We start from the raw sequence: 23446 nt of genomic DNA on the forward strand, positions 1-23446 counted from the left end.
TGACCAGATATTGGCATAGATTGACTATACTTTCAGAACAGTTAATTTGTCAGCCTATAGCAATACAACAAAATAGTAGCCGGAGAGTCACGTTGTTTACCCTGCAGTAGATGCTTCTATCTAAGTGCTCAGCAAGTGCATCTCACAAAAGCAGTTCACATAATACAGATACTGAGTATAGGTTCTTTAATAGGCAGTGACTATACGAAAAAGTCAGAGAATAGAGTATTTTGGGGCAAATTTGTATTTCATCCTGCTGGCATGTACAAATAGAAGGTAATTTCTCTTCTTCCTTCTGGCTAACCAGTCTTGATTTCAATACAGATAACAAAGCCTGAATATCAATGAGACAATCACTGAATAGTCTGTATTGTTAACTGTGCATAAAATGTTCTACAGCCGATGCATGCCAACAAAATTCGTGCTTAGCAACACTTTATTTTTTAATGGCAAATCTTTTATTTGCTTTACAATAGAAATCTTTTAAAATCAGCGTATTCTGTAGTGCAGGGACTATTTGTATCCTCAGATACAAAGATTACAGAGGCCAGTCATACTTTCTTAAGCAGTCTTACCGTTTACTAGTCATGTGATAGTAGGCTGCATTTTTATCCCCTTAGGGCACTGTCAGTAAGTATGAAATTGGTTCACATTGTCTCATTATGCTTTGTCCTTTAAAATGCAGTTGGAAATATTTCACTAACTATACAGACTAAAGATTATTTGTATTATATGACCATAGAGGAAAATTGTACAGATGTTATAGTCACTCTTTTATTTAGCAAAAATATCTAAGTTAGACTAGGTTTACTTTACATTTGGGCAGACTGTTTGGCGAAATCATTTGAAAGATTTTTCACAATAAATGTATATGAGTTTTTAAAGCACCTATTCATATGTATTGTACTGTAAATTGATGCAGATTTTCTGTCCTGTCTATACCGTGTACCAGTTCAGTTTTTCTGTGTTTCCTGACTACGTACCTTGCCACCAGCCCTGACCTTCCTGCCAGTCCCTGCCTCTGAATTTTCTTATTAAATTGTTCCACGCCTCACCTCGGCCACATCTGTGAGTTAGTTGTACCAGGGGTAGCGACCTGGGAGTTCGCCTGCCGCAGCAAGACAGAGCTTTGCGGTGGGCTCTTATGAAAACCAGCGGCTTCTTAGACTCCACTTCCTGATGCAGCCTTTTCCAGTGGTACAACGGATCCACTACTCCAGCCGTTACAATAAATTATCCTCTATCCAAAGGATAGGGGATAAGTTATAGATCGCGGGGGGGGCCCACCTCTGGGACCCCCACAAAACGGGCCACCGCAGTCTGCTGGAAGGGGGTGTGCCGACCCCCGCATGAAGCGGCAACTGACAAGCCCCCTTCATGTATCCCATAGAAATACATGGAGGGGCAGTTGGCCACGTCTTCCTGCGGGGGTTGGAATGTATGTGGAAAATGGTTATGTGATATGGAATGCAAGGGCCCCGTTCAGGAGATCATGTGGGGTCTCAGCAGTCGGACCCCCGCAATCTATAACTTATCTCCTATCCTTTGGATAGAAGATAAGTTATGTTTCACTGCACTACTCCTTTATCATTGCTACTTTTAAGTGTGCTTTGAAAACTCATTTAGTCAAAGAGGCTTATGTCACATAACCATTGTCCACATACAATCTTATTTGTCACCGATATCTCAACTCCATCTTGTTTTCAACTAACTGCCCTTGTCACATGACTACTAGTTGAGTGGCTGGTTCATGCAGTTTAATTTATATTCCTTTAGGTTACAGAAGGAGCTGGTTCCCTGGAAAAAAGGATACCATATACCAACAGTATCAGGTGTATGAACACCTTTAAATACAATTTTTGTACAGAAGTAAATAGTCAGTGGTAACCTCTGCTGATGTATAGATGAATTAAGACAAATTCCAGTATGCTTTAACAAAAAAGTAACAATCCCTGATGGTGCTGAGCGCCAACAGTATTTACAGCATTTTAAAACAGCATTTTCTAAATAGTAGGAAAAATAAGGGGCACTCACCAGTGTACTGAACAGAGTACATTACACAGCACGCAAGACAAATACATGCTATGGGTGTTTTGCACCATTCAGGTGCTTCCACTGGCCCAGTGAAAACACCTGAGAGGTACAAAACAGCCGTAGCCTGTATATGGAGACACAGAAATGATACCTTTAGGTTGAAATTCTCTCCCATTTTGTTTTTTTACAAGAAGACAAATAATGGGCCATTTTATTTTAGTTTATTATGTTTACCATTGCTTTTAGTAAAATTAACATCTAACAGGTTTTTTTTTGTCTCACAGATGTTGTACTATTAGCAGAGCATTCTGCAGCTGTAAAAGATGTTCTCCAGCTTAGACTATTAATTTTATTGCCAATTAACAAACCTGGCAGTCATTAACATTCCTGTTTATAATGAAACCATTTATTGTCAAACATGAAATGTTTTATTGCTTTCCTACTAACTTTGTCCCTTCTGTCTAAACCACCTGTGGCATGTAACTAGGAAAGGACAGACAAAATTCTAATGCCATACTCCAAACAAGACAATTTTACTGTTGTAAATGTTGAAAATGTTCAGAACGCCGGAATGCCGCACGGACCCCCATGATCAGACATCTTATCCCCTATCCTTTTGTCAATGAACAAGTGTTTTTCTGTTCAGCGGCTAAAAGCCCTGCCTTTACCAAGGGGCAAAAATTCAACCATTTCCACAATAATAAGGGGGCAATAAATGACAAAAATAAAGCATTTAAACTACTAAAACAGGATGGCAGTAAAAAAGCATTAAAAAGTTATAGAGAAAAATGTAAAATATGTAAAAAAACAGATAAAAGCCGCAAAAATAGAGACAGAAAGACTCATTGCCAAAGAGAGTAAAACTAACCCCAAAATGTTCTTCAACTACATAAATAGCAAAAAGTTTAAAAATGAAAGTGTAGGCCCTTTAAAAAATGATGAGGAAGAAATTATAGATGGGGACCAGGAAAAAACAAATATATTAAACAAATTCTTCTCCACTGTATTCACCGAGGGAAATTAAATGCCAGGTGAAATACAGCAAGATAAGGTAAACTCCCCCAGTACAGGTCAACTGTCTAACCCAGGAAGAAGTACAGTGCTGCCTGCCTACAAAAAATCAAAATAAACAAATTGCCAGGTCCAGATGGCATTCACCCCCATGTTCTAAAGGAATTAAGTAATGTATTAGACAGACACCTATTTTTAATATTCAGGGACTCTATAGTGATAGGGACTGTTCCCCAGGACTGGTGCATGGCAAATGTGGTGCCAATATTTAAAAAGGGGTCAAAAGGTGACCAAGGGAATTATAGACCTGCTAGTTTAACCTCTGTTGTATGTAAATTGTTTCTAAGAGACGCTATTTTGGAGTATCTTGAAAAAAATAAATGTATGACTCCATATCAGCATGGCTTTATGAGGGATCGGTCCTGTCAAACTAACCTGATCAGCTTTTATGAGGAGGTGAGCACCAGACTGGACCAGGGGCAATCTCTGGATGTCGTATTTATCTTGATTTTTCCAAAGCATTTAATACGGTGCCACATAAAAGGTTGGTGCATACAATGAGAAGGATTGGACTGGGGGAAATTGTGTGCAAGTGGGTAAGTAACTGGCTCAGTTATAGGAAACAGAGGGTGGTTATAAATGACTGTTAGTAGTGGGGTACCACAGGGGTCCGTCTTGGGTCCTGTCCTATTTAATAGATTAATTAATGACCTTGAAGAAGGGTTGAATAGTAAAGTACAAATCTTTGCAGATGATACTAAACTGTGCAAAGCAGTAAACACAATAGAGGACAGTGCACTGTTACAAATGTATCTGGATAGATTCGAGGTTTTGGCTGGGAAGTGGTAGATGAGGTTCAACACTGATGAATGTAAGGTTATTCACATGGGGAAGAAAAATCCAGGCTGGGATTTTGTATTAAATGGGAGCACACTTGGATGACTGATGTAGAAAAGGACTTAGGGGTCTTAGTTAACAGTAAATTTAGCTGTAGTGACCAGTGTTGGGCAGCTGCTACCAAGGCAAATAAAATCATGGGGTGCATCAATAGGGGTATAGATGCCCACGACAAGGAAATAATTCTACCGCTGTACAAATCACTAGTCAGACCACACATGGAATACTGAGTACAGTACTGGGCACAAGTGTACAAGAAAGATATAGTGGAGCTGGAGAGGGTTCAAAGACCGGCAACCAGGGTAATACAGGGAATGGGAGGACTAAAGTACCCAGAAAGCTTATCAGAAATTTGGTTATTTAGTTTAGAAAAAAGAAGGCTTAGGGGCAACCTAATAACTATGCATCAATATATCAGGGGACCGTACAGAGATAGCTCCCATTATCTATTTATACCCAGAACTGTATCATTAACAAGGGGGCATCCTCTACTTCTTGAGGAAAGAAGGTTTCTACACCAGCACAAACGGGGGTTCTTTACTGTAAGAGCAGTGAGACTATGGAACTCTCTGCCAGAGGAGGTGGTTATGGTGAACTCTGTAAAAGAGTTCAAAAGGGGTCTGGATGCATTTTTGGAGAGTAATAACATTACAGGTTATGGCTATTAGATTTATAAATCCAGGGATTTATTCTGACTGCCATATTTGGAGTCGGGAAGGAATTTTTACCTCTAGTATGAGGGTTTTTTGCCTTCCTCTGGATCAACTCAGTAGGGACCCATGAGGCATATAGGTTGAACTTGATGGACTCTGGTCTTTTTTCAACCTTATGAACTATGTTACTATAATCTCCCCATGTAAAAGGGCATTAACTCCTGTGGATGGTCAATCCTGTCTGCACAGACCAGAGCTAAATTTAAGATTTAATTAAGCACTATGGTCACCACAGGGTATGTTGTGTTCAAGAATGAACATTTGTCACTGGGATGGAGGTTTGAAGAGGACCTCTCCCTATTTTTTTTCTTTCAGTTTTTAATTACAATGTACACCGTTTTATCATAACATATTAGGTGACTTATAAAGCCAACACATCACAATTCAAAGTTGCAGCAAAATAAGGTATATTCACATATGACAAATTTGACTGGCCTATTTAGTTTTAGAATCATCTCCATAAGGCTAAGTCTCCACTTGTTTTTTTTTTTTCTGGCAGTTTTTGGAAAACTACCACTGCAGTTTTTGAGCCAAAGTCAGAAGTGTATTCAAAAGGAATAGAAACGATAAAAGCAGGACTCATACTTCTCCTCCCTTATGGATCCACTTCTGACTTTAGCTCCAAAACTGTGGCAGTTTTCCAAAGACTGCCAGAAAAAAACACAAGTAAAAACTTGGCCTAAGGTTGGGATTTTTTTGAGCCAAACCCAAAAGTGGATCCAGTGAAAAGGAGAAGTTTAATCCTTCCTTTATATTTTCAATTTCTTCTCAATATATGTTTGAATACACTTCTGGCTAAAAAACTGCAGTGGCAGTTTTATAAAAAAAACTGCCAAGTGGAAATGCAGCGTGAGGATGTACGGACTAGACTTCCTGCCTTGTGTGTACCTACCATAATGGCCCATTATCCCATTATTAAGATTACCATACACATGACAAAATTTGGAAGTCTTAGGGTATGCTTACCAATTTTCAGTGGAGCATCTGGAGCTGGTGTAGCATAGAGCAGATTTTCAGGCTTGAGATCTCGGTGAACAATTCCATTTTCATGTAAATACTAGGAAAATAAACATATTACTGTTACCTTATGATGGAAAAATTAATGACTAATGTATAGAATTCTTAGTAATCTTTATAGTACTGTTATTACATACCAAGAGTAAGGCTGGATTCCCATGTAGTGGCAGTGTGCTATATAGACAGATACTATAAGACTATAATTCTTTTCTATATACCCAATAAGGGAATATTAATATCATTATGGGGGGACCCCTGCTTAGGACCTCGTCTTTTTGCTGATGACAAAAAGATATGCAAGAAGACGAGAAAGAGGGAATATAATAGAAACTTTAAATACATAAAGGGAATCAAAATGGTAAAGGAGGAGAGGAGATTTAAAAGAAGAAAACATACCACAGAAGGACGTAGTTTTAAATTAGAGGGGAAAATGTTTAAAAGTAACACCCAGGGGCATTATTAGCCCTGGGTCTCTCATGGGGCCGATAATTATTTTTTTTTGGGCTACCTAGGCCGGCCCTGCAGCTGCACCACCACCGCCACTTTAACAGTGAGCCTGCCGGCCGGCCCAGGTCTTCAGAGGGACATCACGCAAGTGACGTCCCTCCACAAACCCGCGCAGGGGGACGTCAGTGATGTCACTCATCAGGCCACCGGACAGAAGAAGTGCTGCGCCAGGTGAGTGTTCTCTGTGTGTTTGGGAAAACTGCTACCTAATGTGGGGAAACTATGCTAATGTGGGGAAACTGCTACCTAATGTGGGAAACTATGCTAATGTGGGGAAACTGCTACCTAATATGGGGAAACTTTGCTAATGTGGGGAAACTGCTACCTAATGCGGGGAAACTGCTACCTAATGTGGGGAAACTATGCTAATGTGTAATGTGGGGAAACTATGCTAATGTGGGGAAACTGCTACCTAATGTGGGGAAACTGCTACCTAATGTGGGGAAACTATGCTAATGTGGGGAAACTGCTACCTAATGTGGGGAAACTATGCTAATGTGAGGGAACTATGCTGCCTATCTAATGTGGGGGAACTGCTGCTTACCTAATGCTGCAGATTAATGTGAGTTGCATTGCTGTGGAGCTCTTGAATATGAAGTGCAATTTTATGGCATTGTTTTTCTTTTGGGGGGGGGGGGGGGAGCAGGATTTCACTTTTGGAACAAGGCAGCACAATATCTTTGGCCGGCCCTGGCACAGCCCGCCAGAAGTCGCCGGCCCGCCCCTCAGTTCGGCACAAAGAATGAGTGGAGAGCCTTGACCTCAGCGGAGTCGCAGCATTCGGCAGGCTCAGTGTGGACCTGGAAGGGCTGGCTCGGCAGAAATGTATTTGACCCACAAAGTGAAGAGGTGGAGTAGAGGTGTTGGCCACACCACGCACCCCCCCCCCCCCCCGCCATCTTATGTCACTCTGTGGATATAAGAAAAACTACAACTCTCTGCATGCCTAGACTGGGCTTGCTAGGAGCTGTAGTTTTGCACATTTAGAGGCACCTTGGTTGTAAAAAAAAAAAAAAAAGCACTGCATTGAAAGGCTTCCAAGGCAGTGTTCCACAACCAGGGTGCATCCAGGTGTTGCAAAACGACAACTCCCAGCATACCTTGACACTGTTTGAACATGCTGAGAGTTATAGTTTTGCAACAGCTGAAGGCACCCTGGTTGGGAAACACTCCCCTACTGTCATACCGGGCTACCTAATTTATCTACATAAATGCCTACCTAACTGCTAGCTACATATTTGACTACCTACCAAATTACCTTAAAAAAACTGGCTGCCTAACTTCCTGGCTAGTTACCTACCTACATACCTGACTACTTGGCTACCTATGTGCCCATTTTTACTGAGCGAGACACCAGGGGGGACTTTTTTTTTTATAGTATGGAGGCCTATAGATGTGGAGATTGTGTAGAGGAGGGCACTGGCACTGGAGGGCACTGGAAAAATGCCGAGTCTATCATGTTTGTCCTGTAGATGCCGAAGAGGTGAAGTTTTGGCTGGAAGAAGCCGTCATGTTGGTCTGATCTGAATGGAGAAGAAAAGGAAAGAGGATGCCGCTGATCAGAAAAGGCGCATCTGTGAGTCCCTAGATGTAATTTTATGTCTACGTTCACACGTGCGTATTTTCTGCTGCAGATTTGCTTTAGTAGATTATGCTGCCCAGTGACTTTAAGCGGTACCAAAATCTGCTACAGCAAATCTCCAGCAGAAAATACGCAGGTGTGAACATTCCCTTAATCCCTTATGGACTCCAATTCTAAGGTTTCGGTGTTCATATCAAGGCTGAAGATTTATTGCACCATATAACATAAATTGCTTTGTTTTATGGTGCAATAAATCTTCAGCCCTGATTTGAACACTGAAACCTTGGAGTTGTGCTGTTACTTTCTTTGTCTTTCAGTACTGTGTACAGCTGGTATCTACCTCTATATGGTCCTGTATATAATCACTTATATGGTATACAGATCCTGTGTACAGCTGGTATCTACCTCTATATGGTCGTGTATATAATAATTTATATAGTATACAGAGCCCATGTACGGCTGGTATATACCTCTATATGGTCCTGTATATAATCACTTACATGGTATACAGATCCTTTGTACCGCTGGTATCTACCTCTGTATGGTGAATGTATTTGGGAATATGGTCTTTTGTATAGTTTATTTTATTCAGTAACAAATATAGTGTTATCAGTTGTCAGTGGAAATGTTGGTGTATAGTTCCTACTGGTAACACATAAAACTAGCAGTGTGCACATGTGCACGTTATTCATTTTATTTGGAGATCCTGACCATTTTAGTTTTTTGTACTGGTATTATTGGTAATATAGGTCTTAGTTTTGGTTAGATATGGTCACTAATAGTATGGCAGTAATATGTATGATGATAATATTTCTCCTTGTATATTGGTATACTGTGCATGATTGGGTGAGAATGAGGGCGTGGTTAGAGACATGACTGGGGTGTGGTAACGGGCATGGCTTGGGCTAAGGGCTCTAGCCCCCGGTCTTTTGCAGACCTAGCAACGCCCCTGAGTAACACTAAGAAGTATTACTTTACTGAGAGAATAGTGGATGCATGGATTAGCCTTCCTTGAAGCTACAAAAATATTGAGGAGTGTAAGCATGCATGGGATAGACATAAGGTCTTGATTTAAAGGGGTATTCCGGCCAAAGACATCTTATCACCTATCCAAAGGATAGGGGATAAGATGTTTGATCGTGGGTGGCCCGCAGCTAGGACCCCCACAATCTCCGTGCAACACCCGCATTCTATGCGGGGCTGCTGCTCCACTCTCGGAAACCTCTGTGTTTCCGAGACTGGAGACGTGACATAACACCACACCCCCTCCATTCATGACTATGGGAGGGGGCTTGGTGTGACATCACCAGAGGGTGTGGCATTTTGTCACATCTACAGTCCCGGAAACACAGAGGTTTCTGAGACTGGAGCAGCAGCTTGCATAGAATGCAGGTGCTGCACAGAGATTGCGGAGGCGGGGGGGGTCCCAGCGGCAGGCCCCGCGCAATCAGACATCTTATCTCCTATGCTTTGGATAGGGGATAAGATGTCTTTGGCCAGAATACCCCTTTAAGATAGGGCCAGGGACTATTAATATTCAGAATATTGGGCAAACTAGATGAACTGAATGGTTGTTATCTGTTGACACATTCTATAGGGGAGATTTATCAAAACCTGTGCAAAGGAAATGTTGGCCAGTTGCTCATAGCAACGAATCAGTTTGCTTTTTTAATTTTTAAAAAGGCCTCTGAAAAATAAAAGAAGAAGCCATCTGATTGGCAACTGGACAACTTTTCCTTTGCACATGTTTCAATAAATCTTCCTCTATGTTTCGAAGAAATATAACTCTCACTTTGGTATACCCAGCATTTCTGAAATTACCCTTTTTAAGTACTATATAAAAAAAAGTACAGCTTTTTTTTTTAATATACATTGTAATAGGATTAACTCATGGGATCACCATATACTTTGATAGATAAATTCATGACAGCACTCCAATGCCAGAGGATAAAGTCCAATGCAGAGGATATTTGTTTAATATTGCCATTACTAGCTTTATTTGATTTTAATGTAAGAAGATTTTGCAACTAATCATGCAAGATAGTTTCCCTAGCTATCATGGTCTATGATAGCTGCCTAGTACGTTCAAACAAAAACACATGTTCATATCAGTACTCGTGGTGTCCACAGGCCACCGTCACCTGTCTTTTTCCAAGCTGTATGAGTAGATCATGAAAACTTTTATAAAGGGGTACTCCGCCCCTAGACATCTTATCCCCTATCCAAATCATAGGGGATAAGATGTCTGATTTCAGGGGTCCCGCCACTGGGAACCCCTGCGATCTCTCATCCAGCACCCTCTGTCATCTGGTGAACGGAGCGACCTTTGCTCCATGCCTGATGATTTGCATTGCAGGGGCCGGAGGATCGTGACATCACGGCCCCGCCCCCTCGAGACATCACACCCCGCCCCCTCAATGCAAGTCTATGGGAGGGGGCGTGGCAGCCATCATGCCCCCTCTCATAGACTTGCATTGAAGGTCGAAGGTCGCCATGCACCAGATGACAGAGGGTGCTGCAGGAGAGATTGCGGAGGTTCCCAGCAGCAGGACCCCTGTGATCGGACATCTTATCCCCTATCCTTTGGAAAGCAGATAAGATGTCTAGGGGCGGAGAACCCCTTAAAGGAGACGTCTCAGAGAACAAATATTGAGGTTCCTTTGAAAGTCAAAACCCTTGACTGTCCTAAATGATGTTCTATGAGTGGAGCCTTCCCTTCTCAATCTAGCAACAACCTGGTACTTTACCAGTTTTTGCCCCCCAAGTAAAAGAAGGTAAAATATATTTTCTCATCCTTTTTGACTTACATGCCATACTCTGTGAATAGAAACAATATAATGAATATGTCTTTTTTAATAGTAGAGTAAATTCTGGTCTCAGTCACAGCCACAGAATACAGTAGCACATGAGATGAGTAATCCCTATTTTCTAGTAGCAACATTTCAGGTAAGCCAGTGGAAAGTATGTCAAATGATAATGATTTAGACATCTAGCAATAGGAGGTGATATGAAATACCCTGTGCCACAGAGATGTCACTGCCTTAAAGGGGCTATCCAGGGAAAAACTTTTTTTCATATATCAAATGGCTCCAGAAACTTAAAGGGGTATTCCGGGCAAAAATATCTTATCCCCAAGTTGAGTTGTCTCAGCACTCAGCACAGTGACTCAGCACTTTCCTCAGCTATTCGGGACACAGAACGCTTCAAGACACAGTTTTCTTCACTACTCCGGAGAGGAGAAGCACAGTGCAGCACAGGTAAGATTGTCTATGTGTGTGTGTGTGTGTGTGTGTGTGTGTGTGTCTCTATCTGTCTATGTGTGTGTGTCTGTCTGTCTGTCTGCGTGTGTGCATGTGTGTGTGTGTCTGTCTATGTGTGTGTTTGTCTGTGTGTGCATGTGTGGGTGTCTGTCTGCTTGTGTCTATGTGTGTGTGCATGTGTCTGTCTGTCTATGTGTGTGTGCATGTGTGGGTGTCTGTCTGTCTGCGTGTGTGTGTGCATGTGTGTGTGTGTGTGTGTCTATGTGTGTGTGCATGTGTGGGTGTCTGTCTGTCTATGTGTGTGTGTCTGTCTGTCTGTGTGTGCATGTGTGTGTGTCTGTCTATGTGTGTGTGCATGTGTGTGCCTGTCTGTCTATGTGTGTGTGCATGTGTGTGTGTGCCTGTCTGTCTGTCTATGTGTGTGTGCATGTGTGTGTGTCTGTCTGTCTATGTGTGTGCATGTGTGGGTGTCTGTCTGTCTGCTTGTGTGGGTGTCTGTCTGTCTATGTGTGGGTGTCTGCTTGTGTCTATGTGTGTGTGCATGTGTATGTGTGTGTCTGTCTATGTGTGTGTGCATGTGTGGGTGTCTGTCTGATTGTGTGTGTGTCTGTCTGTGTGTCTGTGCATGTGTGGGTGTCTGTCTGCTTGTGTCTGTGTGTGTGTGCATGTGTATGTGTCTGTCTATGTGTGTGCGCATGAGTGGGTGTCTGTCTGCGTATGTGCATGTGTGTTTCTGTCTATGTGTGTGTGTGCATGTGTGTCTGTCTGTCTATGTGTGTGTGCATGTGTGTCTGTCTGTCTGCGTGTGTGTCTGTCTATGTGTGTCTGTCTATGTGTGTGCATGTGTGTGTGTCTGTCTATGTGTGTGTCTGTCTGTCTATGTGTGTGTGCATGTGTGTGTGTGTGTCTGTCTATGTGTGTGTGCATGTGTGTGTGTCTGTCTGTCTGTCTATGTGTGTGTGCATGTGTGGGTGTCTGTCTGTGTCTGTGTGTGTGTGTGTGTGTGTGTGTGAGTCGGGGGGAGGGGGGTAAAAATGTAAAAAAAAAAGTGTAAAAAAAAAAGTTAATAAATGGGATTTAACCCTTTCCCTAATAAAAGCCCACATCACCCCCCTTTTCCCATTAAAAAATAAAAAAAACATGTAAATAAAAATAAATATAAACATATGTGGTATCGCCGCATGTGTAAATGTCCAAACTATAAAAAATATCATTAAGTAAACCACAGGGTCAATGGGGTATTTTTATATCATGCACTTTTTATATCATGAAAAAATGAATAAAAAGCAATCAAAAAGTCTGATCAATACAAAAAACTTCAGATCACTGCGCAAAAAATGAGCCCTCATACCGCCCCATACGCAGAAAAATAAAAAAGTTATAGGGGTTAGAATATCACAATTTTAAATGTATACATTTTCTTGCATGTAGTTATGATTTTTTTCCAGAAGTACGACAAAATCAAACCTATATAAGTAGGGTATCATTTTAATCATATGGACCTACAGAATAAAGACTAGGTGTCATTTTTATCAAAAAATTTACTGCGTAGAAACGGAAGCCCCCAAAAGTAGATTGGTGGCACAAAAAATAAGCCATCATATGGATTTTTAGGTGCAAAATTGAAAGGGTTATGATTTTTAAAAGAGTGTGTAGGTTTATACCGCTCACTTCCTACGGGTCTCACTGCATCACCTGTGCACAGACACGCCGGTCCCGCCCTCGGCTATGTGCACTATTAGAAGAAAGAAGGTTGTCCAGCACTCGGGATATGCAGGTAAATATCAATGCTTGGTTTATTGATAATCTTCGCACAGGGATCAAAGAAATATAGCAGTGCCTGGGTATCATATATGATTAGTTCCTCGGGGGTGGGGGGGGGGGAGCGGAATACCGTTAAATACAGTGGAACCACCATAACTTGCAAAAATACTGCGATATGCATTTTTGGTCATACTGCCCAGCACTAATTAGAATTCCCATTTTGAAATGATGAGCCCATTTGACATTGAATGTTTTCTAACTCAAACCAACACTAATTCTTTCGGGTCTAAGAAAGAATGACTTTTTGGTGCACTAAAACAGCTACTGCCTAATCCTATTAGACTCAGGACTGATAAGCCTTTAGCCATGAACCTTGATGTATGTTCCACAGCCTGTAACCTTTGTCCTGGAACAACAGTTGACCTTTTTGTTATATATCTGTCATAGGATGTTTGCCAGAAGCAAATAATATCATGTTAAGTGCCAAAGGCTTAGTTTATGTATATGTTAACACTTATGGGGTCCACTCAATGGTAGGTTGAGGTGATGGGCTGAAATGATCTACAGACTTGAGATTTATGCAATACTGAATATAAATTGGCCATGTTATTGGGAATTAGTCTACGGAATGATGAAATATGCTGCATATACAAGTTAAGACAACCACTCAAAATCTTCTAGAGGAGTGATACTCTCAAATAAGAGACAAGGACACATCTCATATGGTGGAATTTAAAATCTGTCATTGAAAATCTGATTTAGATAATGTGGTGGTCTTCTTAAAGGAGTGGGTGGTCTTTTGGATACGTTTGAGGTATATATATATATATATATATATATATATTGTGACAAGGTGGCAAGGAAAGGGTGTATTTCCTTGGCTCACCCTGGAGTATCTCTCATCTGCTTCTTAAGTAATGAGGCAGCAGGGAAGGGAGGTGTACATGAGATGGAGACTCAGTCTAATCGGTGCTCTCCCTTGGAAACAGTATGCTGCCTACTAGAGGGGGAGACACACGGGCCCTGTTTAGCTAACATGCAGAAGGCGCTGCGAGTGGTCCAAGTTTAGGTGTGAACTGGTAGTAAAACAGGTTGCAGGTGGCACAGGCTTTTAACTGGATGAGGGAAGCTCACCAGTTGATAGACAGGGCATGCTGAGAGTTATAGTCAGTGACCAGACGGTCTAGGACTTTATTTTGTTCCTATTTATGTTTTGTTTTACCTGCAACCTGTGGAAATAAAGCTGTCGAGGAGCCAGACTTGTATGAGGAACTGTGGTCTGTGGTGTTATTGTGAGGAACGTGTCCCGTGGCAAGTGACCAGGACAATCCCAGAGCTAATCCCCAAGACGGTTTGTCACAATATATATATATATATATATAGATATATAAATACCGTATATATACTCCAGTATAAGCCGAGTTTTCCAGCACGATTTTTCGTGCTGAAAACACCCCCCTCGGCTTATACTCGAGTGAACTCTCCGCCTGTCAATCCCTTCTCAGTGGTCTTCAACCTGCGGACCTCCAGATGTTGCAAAACTACAACTCTCAGCAAGCCCGGACAGCAATCAGCTGTCCGGGCATGCTGGAAGTTGTAGTTTTGAAACATCTGGAGGTCAGCAGGTTGAAAACCACTGCGGCCTTTGTCATCATCCAGACCCCCCTTCAGTTTTCTACTCACCTGCCCTCGGTGGGAAGGAAGGGTGAGCTGTTCCGGGCCATCTATGCTGCAGGGACCATCCGGTGGGGAGGATTAGTTGTTCTGGGCTGACCATCTTCATCGGGAGGCCCTCTTCTCCACTCCGGGCCGGCCCTGGACTAGTGACGTTGCCTTGACGATGACGCACAGGGAAGTCCGTCCCTGTGCATGAACGTCCCTGTGCATCGTCATTAAGGCAATGTCACTACCGGACGGTCCCTGCAGCATAGATGGCCCGGACCAGCTCATCCTTCCATCCCACCGAGAGGAGGTGAGTAGAAAACTGAAGGGGGGTCTGGATGATGACGAAGGCTGCAGTGGTCTTCAACCTGCGGACCTCCAGATGTTTCAAAACTACAACTCCCAGCATGCCCGGACAGCCGATGGCTGTCCGGGCATGCTGGGAGTTGTAGTTTTGCAACATCTGGAGGTCCGCAGGTCGAAGACCACTGATGAAGGGATTGACAGGCGGTGATGATGAAGGGGGGTGGGGGGGATGATGACAGGGTGATAATGACAGGCGTTGAGGATGAAGGGGGGGATGATGACAGGGTGAGGATGACAGGCAGTGATGATGACAGGCGGTGATGATGACAGGCGGTGATGATGACAGGCGGTGATGATGACAGGCGGTGATGATGACAGGCGGTGATGATGACAGGCGGTGATGATGAAGGGGGGGATGATGACAGGGCGAGGATGACAGGCAGTGATGTTGAAGGGGGGATGATGACAGGGTGATGATGACGGGGGTGTTAATGATGGGGGTCTGGATGATGACGGGGGTCTGGATGATTACATGGGGGGATGATGTATTTCCCACTTTAGGCTTATAGTCGAGTCAATAACTTTTCCTGGGTTTTTGGGATGAAATTAGGGGCCTCGGCTTATATTCGGATTGGCTTATACTCGAGTATATACGGTGTGTGTGTGTGTATATATATATATATATATATATATATATGTATACAACAAATCAGCCATAACATTAAAATTCCCTGCCTAGCAATGTATAAGTCCTCCTTTTTCAGCCGAAAAAAGCTCTAACCTGTGATACTAAAAGACATGTGGTCCTGTACTCTTGTACCTGGTCCCATGATACAAGCAGCAGATCCTATAAATTGTGAGGTACAGCCTCCATGGAATGGATTTGCTGTTTTAGCACAACAAGATTTCCCAATAGAATATTTCCCAGTTTTAATCACTGCCTCTGCCAGCTTACCTGCTTCTAGCATATCCTAGTGCCATCTCTCTCCCAGGTAAGAGACTCACATGCACTCACATGATGTACAAGAAATTGTGATTTATCAGACCAGACTAGATTCTTTCATTTTTTCGTGGTCTAGTTATGACATTCATGTACCCAATTTAGGCACTTTCAGTGGTGGACAAAAGTATGCTTGGGCACTGTGATTTTTCTGCAGCTACATAGCCCCAAAAGCAGGAGACTGTAAAGCTGTATGTATTCTTCTATGTACTTATATTTTCTTTACTGTCAAATATCTGTATTAAAGAAAAACTATTTAATTCAAAAACAGTTGAACAAAAAAAAAAAAAGCTGTATGTGTTCTTACACTATTCTATCATCAGCTGGATTGAACCAGATGGCCTAGCCTTCATCTCCAAATGTATCAGTGAGCCTTGGGCACCCATGTCCATGCAATTTTAGAGATGCCCTGGCTCAGTTACCAAGCCAGCACATTTTTGCCTTTGTCTAAGTCCCATTCTCACACCTGCTCATTCTCATTGCTTCCAATAGATCATGCAATGTGCCCAGGCACTGCCTTCTTCCTGGTGCCTGGGCCTGTTACTTCATATTGGTGCAAAGCCTATAAATGGCTAAGGTGGGACATCACTGCAGCTGGCAATTAGTTAAAGGGGTTATCCAGGAAAAAACTTTTTTTTATATATCAACTGGCTCCAGAAAGTTAAACAGATTTGTAAATTACTTCTATTAAAAAATCTTAATCCTTTCAGTACTTATGAGCTGCTGAAGTTGAGTTGTTCTTTTCTGTCTAAGTGCTCTCTGATGACACGTGTCTTGGGAACTGCCCAGTTTAGAAGCAAATCCCCATAGCAAACCTCTTCTACTCTGTGCAGTTCCCGAGACAAGCAGAGATGTCAGCAGAGAGCACTGTTGCCAGACAGAAAACAACAACTCAACTTCAGCAGCTGATAATTATTGAAAGGATTAAGATTTTTTAATAGAAGTAATTTACAAATCTGTTTAACTTTCTGGAGCCAGTTGATAGAAAATATTTTTTTTTTTCCTGGAATACCCCTTTAAGTGCAGTGTGAAGTGTGATGGCCCAAAAGCTGGAAGAAGACTGGTGTACAGAAGACTGATTCCAGCAGCACCGGGGGAGTGGTAGAAGATAAGTTAAAGTTTATTATTTTTATTCTGGCAGCCCGGGCATATAGAAATAAAAATGTTGCTGGATAACCTCTTTAAGAACTGACTGATCATTTGCAGATGCCTTATATATCCTACCCCTTGACATGTGTCATTAGAAGAGTGTTTACCTGTTAGTGACTTTAATGTTTTGACTGATCCATGTATATTTGTATAGAGCTGTGCAGAAAGCAGAAATATTTTTCAGCTGAAGATATTTTCCTTCATAATTATTCCCAATCCCTACTTTGCCCATTTGGGAAAAACATTTTTAACGACAGTCCCTGAGCTATCTAAGCACCTCAACAGCATAGATTTTAGTCCATAAGGGCCAAAAAGTTATTGTTATCTGACAAGTAACCACATTTTCTGGGCCAGTCTTCAAATCATTGAGGACCACACTGTCTTCTTTGGTTGTCAACTCCCAATTAATCAAAATGGATCCATCACAAATCCTTTGTAACCTCTTTATTAAACAGAGAACTCTTCAGTCTTTTGGGAATTTGATCTCATGCTTGTCATGAATCTGTACAATCACTGCTAAACCTGCAGTTAAAAATGCTCAGAGGGATAGCCAAAAATTGTACAACTGAAGGAAACTGACAGATAAATTTATATAGTACAGGACAAAAGGAGTTGTAAAGAATTAGAAGAATATGGATTCTTTCTGAAACTAAATTTTTTTTTAACTTTATTAGCAATCAATCATCATAAGCATATGTACAATGTACTGTGAGGCAGTGCAGGCTAGGAAGCAGTATACAATAAATTAATACAATTAGCATACATAGCGTGACAGTACAAGATGCAGTACAGGTATCCCTACACTATACATCATACCACTTGCTATTCTAACATTCCTGCACACATTATAAAACAAAGTCAAACAATAAAGCATTACAGATAGTAATAGGGGATGGAGGTTAGGGAGGGGAAATTCAACAAAAAGTGCCGCACCTTTCTACAGGTTGTGCCTAATTTAGTGGTACTGAACTGTAACAATTTACAAAACAGACATAGCATGTATTTCTGATTGTGGACAAACTAAAGTGCTCAGTGTCCTTAGATATGATATTCATGTATAAAATTTTAAAAAGCAGTAGAAATCTACATTTTTGTAGGGTGCATTCACACATACGCTATCTGCTGCAGGTTTGATGCTGCAGACAACTATTTGGTGAGTCCTGTTTTTATTTTATTTTCTTGCAGACTTCTTTTAAGGGGTTTTCAAGGATTTGTTTTTCCTTTCAGTCTTTAAGCCAATGATGCCAAGTTATAATACTGTGTTATTACTCCTATTACCTCTGTGCCAAGCATTCCCCCATTTTATACACAGGACCCACCATCAAAAGTGCTGTAGTGCAAGTCTTTATATTTTACTGTTGTCTCATATTTTTCCCAAGGCAACCAAACCATCTTTATATTTGTGCCTTTGTGCCTTTCCTGTTCTCGCACCATATTCAGTAGGTCATTCCCTTCCATCTGTAATATTTTTCTATCATTATGTGATGGACTTGTAGATATGAAAAAATGGTAATGTTGAGGCTGGGGGAGTGGTGGCACTTCAGCTAATATGTCACTCCTCCAGGACACCTGTGTAGCCAGTTAAAATATTGCACTGTATAGCTATCTGATGCATATGAACAGCATCTTAGGTACGTTTCAACTTTGTTTATGATTTAATAGTAAAATGTGCTGACATACTCCAGGAAACCAAACTAATAAATGAAATGGATATATTACTGTACTAAGAAAGATTACTTAAATTAGGGTTAGTTAGTTTACAAAGAAATAGCTGACCCAATATCAATGAATTGATATAATAAAGATCACCATTATTATATCAAGAAGACATTCTCTACATCTACAGGATCTGAATTATGGAAGGAATTGTCATTGTCATTGGATGGAGAGGAGGAAAATGTCGGTTAACCCTTTTTATCTCTCATCCGTTACAATACTACTCTATGGGAAGCTCTGCACTCTGCCCAGTTCTCTAACTCGGTAAAAGATTATTTTCTTTAGTGGAATAAGGTTACAAACATAAATCACTTGATCTTAGACTGCCTAGTTTACAGGCTTGTAGCAAATGTTACGTAGAATGTAAAACAATTATACATTACAAGTTAATAAAATATTTAAACATGCTCAGAATAAACCATGCCAATGAAGGAAAGTCAGATATTTATGATTTACAATCCAATCAAAACATTGATTTAACAGCCCTCTATATATAATTATATGATGGTATTTCTAATTACAGTACATTACTTGCTAAATTGTAAATCAATGGAACTGAGGTACATAGAAATGTAATGACTCTGCGCCTTGATGTTGTAATTGCCTGTTTTGACAAGATATAAATCCATATAAGAATGGAGCTTCCTATAATTCATCTGTCGGGAGAGTTATTTCTAGATAGCAGGGAAGCACAGTTGGTCTCTTCTGCTCTGGAGACACCTTTGCTATAAACCCTTATGGAACACAGACCAATAAATAAACTTATTCCTGGCTGAAGTGCTAAAGATTTTCCTCTTGGGAGTAAATGATATCTCAATGTCTTACAGATTTTTTATTTAGTTTTGAAGGTATGAGTTGTGAGGGTATAGTTACAGACAGTTAAATTCCTGTCAACAGGAAATATTGCTTACTATTTTAATAATTGTGGAATTGGTGTCACGGGGACAGTGTTCACCGCAGGGCGCTACACCATTGTTGGGCTAGGGACCCACTCTGACTAGGTGGCCTTGACGTGGCGAGTGGGCTTGTACTTTATGATCAAAACGTATACTGACAACCTGTTAGTTTTTGAAATTATGCTGAGAAGCAAGTAGATTAAATTCCAAATGGTGGATGTGCAGCTACTGTATGTTTCTGTTTCCTTATTTTTGCTTATTATTTAAACTGTATCCACAAACTATCTTTACATTAAGCATACACATGAATCCCAGAAAAATAGCCAAATTTAAAATATAACTTTTAAAACAAGCCCATAAATGACGGGTATCACTATACAAAAATAATAGATAATTCCAATATGGTGGATAAACACCACAGTAAACTTAGATGCATCTGATAAAGCACATAACACAGATTACATCAGCCACTATATGTTCCAACAATCCAAAGTAAGTGATTATACCAAAACCATAAGCTGGAAACAAAAGGGTTAGTATACACAGTATGTATCTAACAGACCCTATCCCCCACACATAGTGCCAGGGATATGCCCGGTTAGTCAGTCAGCACTATCTGTAGATAGTTAGTTTAGTATAGGGGTAGGGTAGTTAAGGGTAGGAGGTTCCGGTGCGGGACTGTCCTTTTTAGAACGATAATTCCGCCTAGGGGTAGGGCCCAATATAGGGATTAGTGTAGAGAGTTATAGGCTCCTGGTCCCGGCCTCCCTGTTATCCCTACCTTTATCCTTCCCTGAGTCATCGGGGGATAGGGTCTGTTAGATACATACTGTGTATACTAACCCTTTTGTTTCCAGCTTATGGTTTTGGTATAATCAATTAGTTTGGATTGTTGGAACATATAGTGGCTGATGTAATCTGTGTTATGTGCTTTATCAGATGCATCTAAGTTTACTGTGGTGTTTATCCACCATATTGGAATTATCTATTATTTTTGTATAGTGGTACCCCTCGTTTTATGGGCTCATATAAAATTTTAAATTTGTCTATTTTTTTGTCGATAGACGTTATATCCTATTCTGTGAAATTTATTAAGCATAAACACACATAAAAATCATGGGATTCCATAACAATATTCAGAATGGTCCTACATCCCACTAAATATACAAGATCTTTAATAGAGAATGTTTACATGGGGTGTCCCGGCACCAAAAGGCTGTCCTGTGGGCTAAAGATTGCCTCGGGCATCCCTGCCGTCTATATGTTGGATCCACTGCTCCATTGTCTAACCCAGTGTTTCCCAACCAGGGTGCCTCCAGATGTTGCAAAACTACAACTCCCAGCATGGCCAGACACCCTTGTTAATTTATGCTCTGTACCTTTAAGGGATTGTGGCAGGTGACCCTGATACCTCAATAGGGGACCCCAAATATGGCCTTAATGTAGTGTAGAGAGGAAGAAACTCTTCAGTAGTAGTAGTGAGTTGTGAGTCTATGTAGGAGAAGGAGAGCGTGTTCTAGCTAACAAGCTGAGGAGAAGCCTTGGGAGAAGAAGTCTACAAAATTCCACAGCCACACCAAATCTCAGGAAAAGACCGTGGCGCTAAGGTGAATTGTCAAAGCCCTTGGTAAGCAAAGCTCTTGGGGAAAATCTCTACTTCAGTCTGTCAGTCAAGTTAAGTCTTTCAAGACAGCGTGTGCTTCTACTAATCTTAAAGCTGCATTCAACAGCAACTACAACTCCCAGCAAGGCATCAGGCTCCCCAGGTTCCACTCTGCCCATCCCTCTGCACGAGAGACTGTATTGTTTGAGATTTGTTAACTCCAGAAAAGTAAAGAGACAATCATCCATAACCCAGCATCAGTGTATTTACTATTTCGCACCTGGTCCAGGAGAAGCTGTCGTATCCTTGGACAATGTAGCTCAACGGTGCCCTGGCGTCACAAAATGATACACCTAACCACCCCCTAGTCACATACCACAATCTGTGAAGCCTTTCTTTGTCACAGTAGTTTCCATTAGGACATACTCCATACTGCCTTATCTAATGAGTCATAAATCAAATGTATAGTTATACAAGCCCGTCCTCCCTTCACATTACTGGTCTCGTCCCAAGCAAACAGTAAGGGAGGAGGGACAGAGAAGACTGCTATCATGCCCTGTGACATGATGTCCCAGCTACAAGGGAGAGAGCACAGCTTATCATGGAAGATCTGTGCACCATGGTTGATAACATTTTATTAGTAAATTGCTTTATTATATGTTTTGAAACCATATACAGGTTGTTTCTTTTGCCAGAAAACCCCTTTAAGTCATTGTAAGTTGAGAAACCAGTTCAGTACACCCTCCCTAGCAGGCGTGTGCCTCACCTTTATGCTAAGTACACCAATAACCACCACCAGTAAGTGTTAGCGAAATTATAAAAAGAAGACAGAAAATACTCAAGAAGTCTACACATTATGGAGGAGTTGCTTTAAAGGACTGATATATTGGTTAATGGACACTATTACTGTTACAAATATTTACCACACTTGATCTTACATTTTTATCTCAGCACAATGGAACAGGATACATTTAGCAAGGCTGGTTGGTGGTTGGTCCTGCAGTAAGACTTAAAGGGGTACTCCGCCCCTAGACATCTTATTCCCTATCCAAAGGACAGGGGATAAGACATCTGATCATGGGGGTCCCGCTGCTGGGAACCCCCGCGATCTCTTCTGTTTCTCAGAAGCACGGAACAAGGATCGCTATGTGGCTGATGATGGGTGATAGAGGGGACGGAGTATTGTGACGTCACAACCCCGCCCCCTCATGACATCACACCCCTCCCCCTCAGTGCAAGTCTATGAGAGGGGGCATGACGTCACGAGGGGCTGAGCTGTGACGTCACAATACTCTGTCCCTGTATCGCCCGTCATCAGCCACGGAGCAATCCTCGCTCCTTGCAGCTGAGAAACGGAGCGCTGCAGGAGAGATCATGGGGGTCCAGTGGGGGGGTGCTCTGCCCCTAGACATCTTATCCCCTATCCAAAGGATAGGGGATAAGATGTCTGATCATGGGGGTCCCGCCACTGGGGATCCCCTCGAATTCTCGTGCAGCACCCCATTTCTAAGCTGGAAGGAGCGAGGATTGCTCCTTGGCTGATGACGGGCAATACAGGGGACGGAGTATTTTGATGTCACAGCTCCGCCCCTTGTGACATCACACCCCCTGTATCACCCGTCATCAGTCACGGAGCAATCCTCATTCCGTACAGCTGAGAAAAAGGGGCATTGCAGGAGAGATCGCGTGGATTCCCAGTGGCGGGACCTCCACGATCAGACATCTTATACCTTATTCTTTTGATAGGGGATAAGATGTCTAGGGGCAGAGTACCCATTTAACACATTGCTACAGGCTGCTTTGCTGCTATATGTTTCTCCAGTCAGAAGGTAACGTTATTGACATACTAACTGCAGGTGTTGGAGATTAGCTTTTAAGCATTGAAAGTATTAATGCTTGGGAAATAGGCTGTTTAAAGTCTATGGGGACATTTATTAAACACCCTGCAAAGGAACAGTGGAGCAGTTGCGTATGTATATTAGCTCAGTTGCCATTATAGATCAAATTAACCAACCATGTAAACAACATAATAACAGAAGTGAATAAGATTCTTCAAGAACATTTGTTGTTACTCTATGCTGGGCGACATAAAATTAGGACATATATGCCTTAATACTGTATGCTGTTGTTTTGCAGAGACTAATAAGGAATTCAACATTATTGTATTTAGGAGTCTGCCATATTGATAAGGGGAAAGCTCTATCTGCCTCCCCCGCTCTCCTCACCCCTGCCTGACTGGGTGCACCCCACAATCCTGGGTTAGGCTGGGTTCACACCATGTTTTTGCAATACAGTTCCCGTATCAGGTTTTTGATAAAAAACGGATTCC

General features: G+C 41.7%; 1 protein-coding gene across 1 annotated transcript in view; it reads right to left on the reverse strand.

Moving 5' to 3' along the window:
• CAMK4 (calcium/calmodulin dependent protein kinase IV) overlaps nt 1–23446 on the reverse strand; it is a 261206-nt gene that overhangs the window by 70656 nt on the left and 167104 nt on the right. Inside the window, exon 6 of the mRNA XM_056537474.1 lies at nt 5622–5712. Within this exon, the coding sequence (XP_056393449.1) occupies nt 5622–5712 (91 nt within the window). The remainder of the gene's footprint in view (nt 1–5621; nt 5713–23446) is intronic.

The sequence above is a fragment of the Hyla sarda genome, chromosome 1 (genome assembly GCF_029499605.1).
Source record: "Hyla sarda isolate aHylSar1 chromosome 1, aHylSar1.hap1, whole genome shotgun sequence".
NCBI lineage: Eukaryota > Metazoa > Chordata > Amphibia > Anura > Hylidae > Hyla > Hyla sarda.